Genomic DNA, 4693 nt, shown 5'->3' with positions numbered 1-4693 from the left:
TCGTAGGGTTCAGCCAGCGTTTGCAATGTAAGCGCAAAAAATGTGTTTATTTACGACATCACATTAGAAACCTCTAAAATTATCAGTGTTTCCCTACTATATTATGCATGTATTATACATATAAACCTTCCTCTTGAATCACTCTATCTTTAAAAAAATAAACCGCATCAAAATCCGTTGCGTAGTTTTAAAGATTTAAGCATACATAGGGACAGACAGCGGGAAAGCGACTTTCTTTTATACTATGTAGTGATGTTCATGACTAAATCTTACATCTCATTATTATTTTCTTTATTGATTTTCTATTATTGAAGATAAAAATAAATTTTACAGGGTTTGTCTTTTTTTTCGATTAGGTAATCTGGGAAGATATTGATCATTGTCTTAATTCCACTCAATGATAAATAAGCTTTTTCATTGAACGTATTGATTAAGTCAAACGAATTTTATTGGCGCCGGGCTAAATGTGGCCGTGATGTAATCTTTTTCCCCGATCAGACTATATTAAGAAAATTGTAGTTTAGATAGTACACTAATAAAGAAACCGCAATTCGTAACAACTTCTATTAAATACGTAGCTTTTCTTTAACACCTTCCATATTTAAATTAATTTATTTATTTACCCAATATTTTATTGGTTGACGCCTTACAAAAAAACAATTACGTTATTGCATCCTCTTCCTCAAATGGCCCACTAAATCAGATCATCAATTTCTTTTGACATAAGTACATTTTAGTATCTACATTTCGGATAATATTACGTAGGAATTTGATGATGTAATTATTTTTTTTAGATTATATTATTTTGAAAACCTCATGTTAACTCGTATCACTCAAATATTCTAGCAAAACCCTAATCCAAATCTGACGTCACGATGCATTGTGTAAACGGTTTTTATAATCACCTTTATACATTATCTTAACTTAAGCTACAGTATGTAAGAAATGTTGTCTATTTTTCTGTAATGTACCATGTCACCTTCAAAAATTTGTTACTTGGTCTAAAATTTTACCATATAAACGATGTTACTGTGACAGTTCCATTCGTCATTCCGACTTCATTAAAAAAACAATGATTGGGATGTTATATGTCACCGTAAATCACAATTAAGTAGTAATCGTATGTAATGGCGGCCGTCCGCCATATTGATAATATGAAATTTTTACTCATAAATAAATAATTAGCGTATTTTCCACATTAAATTTTATGAAGCTGCTGTATTTGTTTACTCTATGATGAAAAAGATGAAGATAAAGCGAATTGGTTAAAAATTGTTCAAATGTTTACTGCTTTCGTTGGCCCATATAACAAAGTTCCAAGTTCATTATTTGACTGTGTATTGTTTCTAATCGTAGGAACTTGCGGCGTTACCCATTAAACTTAGTGAGATTTTAAAGTTGCTTGTATGCCTATAACTCTGGGTGAGACTTGTGAAACCTTGTAAGTATGCCCCTGTCTCCTAATAAGTACTTCTGGGTGAGATTCTTAGTCTCAAACCACAACCGCTTCTGATGTGAGTGATTTTTACAAGTCTCAGTTCTGTTCTTCATAAGACTTTAGGAAACATGAAATATTTTTGTATCAAAGTAAAATTTAATAACATATTTATTGTTCAGCATAAATGAAACAATAATGGTTGATTGTTTATTAATCAATATTATTATTTTTCTTTTTAAGTTTTATGGAATATTAAAACTTCGCGTTCTTCAAGGTTTAATAACTGAACAACCATGATTTCGATTAAATTTCGAATTCATCTTAGGTGTCCAAATCTAACACAATCACTGACTCCATAATATCATGATCAGATCATCACCGTTTGGGTGGGCTTAGCTAGTAATGGAAATAACAATTTCCTCTGTTTTATGAACATACAAAAGATAACGAATTTAACTAAGTTTTTATGCTATTGGATAATTAAATATAAGTGTCTGATCTGAAGAAGCATATCAGTTGCTTTAATAATGAAGGTTAACACTTAAAATTAACAAAGAGAGTACACTTGAATTTCTCTTTACAGCTGCTACTACAGAAAATTAATCTTTAGAAAACAATTCGTCGTATCTATCGCCAGATAATCTAACGAATGTAGTGATGTCATATTTAATAAAAATTTTGATAACTTTTTTAAAAGCTTGATAAGTTGTAATGTTTGCAATTATTATTACCGGGGGCTTGTGATAGTCACATGTTTCGTAATTTTGCTGATATAATTAAAAAAAAGAACCTAATGCATCTATAAATTCCAGACAAAATATTAAAAATGACATTAGTTTTTTGTTTGCTATTTATGCTCGTTTAAAGCTAATTGAAATAAATTTNAAACTAGTGACCCGCCCCAGCTTCGCACGGGTGCAATGCTGATACTAAATATATTTTTGTTTTGTTTAGATTATTATCGAAAAGGGGAAATCTTCAAAAGATACCCCCTGAACATACTAAATATACTGCAGAATGTCTTTATATACAACATTCACAGTTTTTTTCTCATTAGACAATACAAACCGGCCTCCCGGCCGGTAATGCCGCAACCACTATGTCCCTGCATTTTAAATCTGTAATATCGTCAAAAATATTCATTTAAATTACAAGCTGTAAAGGGTCATATTGATTTATATTAAATGCACAATGAATTTAAGGTACTTAAATGGATAAGAATTAATGCTGTATTGTCTACAATCGCTTCGTAAAGAAGTCATTATTTCTCATAAAAAGTAAAGGATAAAAATGGTTATTGAAGGTTATCCCTCAGAGATAGACATATACCATCGCGGACTTTTTTGTAGACCCTTTTAAGATGTACAATATTATAGTACATTATTTTGGTCTATCTCGTAGGGTTCAGCCAGCGCTTGCAATGTAAGCGCAAAAATGTGTTTATTTACGACATCACATTAGAAACCTCTAAAATTATCAGTGTTTCCCTACTATATTATGCATGTATTATACATATAAACCTTCCTCTTNTGAAATTTGTAACTCTATCATCTGTGTACCATATTAAGGTAAACATTTCAACTGTTAGGAATTATTTTGGAGATCACTGTTAAGTAGTAATGGCATGTAATGGCGTCTGGCCGCCATATTGAAAATATCGAATTTGTAACCCTACCTTCGATTTGTCATAACTACGTAAACATTTTAAGTGTAGGGAATGATTTAGATATGTTATGATCCACTTCAAGATCGCATATAAGTCTGTCTGACTGTCATCATTGGATTAATTATTTTTTTGGCAAAACATTAGTGTCATGAAATTCAACAGGTTTTGACAGTAGCGTACCGTAACTTGTTTTTTGTTTTACAAGGTTGCATTTGTCAATACTTCTATTTAGCATTTGCATATTTTTTCTGTATATCTAGTAGATACCTACGAGCCTAGAATTAATTTCGCAATGAGGATTAATTATCACACTAATATTCATCGGTTAACTAAGGAACTTTTGTTGCTCTAGACATTCCTATGTAGGTGTGCACGGGACGTAATTAGTTAATTGATCTTGGGGTTAATAAGGTAAATTAACTACGGCGCACGAATTCTTCCGTCCACTGGCACATTGACTGATTCAGTTTTGATACGGGCATCTTCCATCTGTACGCGACAATAACTGTATCAGCTTTTCTTTAATCGAGTGTTTCTTTCATCCGTCAAAACGGTGTACGATTTGCTAAGTAACAACCCCCCAGTTATGATGAATGTCGATTACGAATGTAATCAGAAAGAGGAAGAGTCGAAAGTTGTCCCGAAGAGGTCGCTTAAGAAATTCTTTCTGAGGAATTGGCAACTTGGAATAAAGATTGTCGAAATTGTAAGTAAAATAACGCTTTCTAAAGAAATATCAAACGAAGCAAAAGTCATGAAAGTTCCTTTCTGTAATCATAATATTATCAAATTGGTTGAAATAACATATTTTGAAAAAGTTATTTATCTGGAAAATAATTGCAATACCTATCTATGGTAATAAAGATAAATAAAATTGAACGTAAATAGGTGGGTCCAATTAAGTATCACCTTGATAAATAATTATGTCATAATTTACCGAAATGATTTTCTACAGTGACTGTATCATTTTCTTAAATAAAAAAGTCATCTTCATTTGCTCATTTGTCATTAATACTTACTAACAAAAGAACATTCTTACTACGCGTCTTGTAGTTTTAGAGTAAATAAGTCATTAAAGAAAAAATGAAAGTTTCTTTGTATTAAAGCAAATACATTCGTTTATCATTTTATAGAATTATTGTAAATGTTATCATATATGAGAAATCACGCTTTGACATGCAATAGGGTCATGTCTAGTGCACTAAGTACGAATCATTTTGTTCAATTGTGGATTAGTGATTCGCACGTGTTATTGACTCGCACGTGTGTACTCACTAATTTTGTTTTGCATTTTAAATTTCCAAATGTTTTCAGAATAATTGTACATTTAATAAAATAATTCGAAGAGGTCTGTATTCTGTCGAAACTGCCAGACGCAGATCGCGATTTCGATCTTTTTGGATCAGCGCGTCGCAGGCAGCTCCGACAGAACATAGAACAACTTTTACCTGTTGCCTTAAGAGTGCGTTTTAGAAAATGCCACAAATGGCGCGATAAACGCGACGCGCTGAGGAGATCCAAAAAGATCGAAATCGCGATCCGCGTCTGGCAGTTTCGACAGAATACAGACCACTTCGAATTATTTTATT

General features: G+C 32.0%; 1 protein-coding gene across 1 annotated transcript in view; it reads left to right on the top strand.

Moving 5' to 3' along the window:
* The first annotated feature begins 2996 nt into the window (after positions 1-2996).
* The window catches only part of LOC108737801, a 12916-nt gene continuing 11219 nt past the window's right edge, over positions 2997-4693 (top strand). Inside the window, exon 1 of the mRNA XM_025980674.1 lies at positions 2997-3810. Within this exon, the coding sequence (XP_025836459.1) occupies positions 3691-3810 (120 nt within the window). The 5' untranslated portion in view covers positions 2997-3690. The remainder of the gene's footprint in view (positions 3811-4693) is intronic.

The sequence above is a fragment of the Agrilus planipennis genome, unplaced genomic scaffold, assembly GCF_000699045.2.
Source record: "Agrilus planipennis isolate EAB-ADULT unplaced genomic scaffold, Apla_2.0 scaffold3, whole genome shotgun sequence".
Classification (NCBI taxonomy): Eukaryota; Metazoa; Arthropoda; class Insecta; order Coleoptera; family Buprestidae; genus Agrilus; species Agrilus planipennis.
This window is presented reverse-complemented; position numbering and strand designations above follow the sequence as displayed.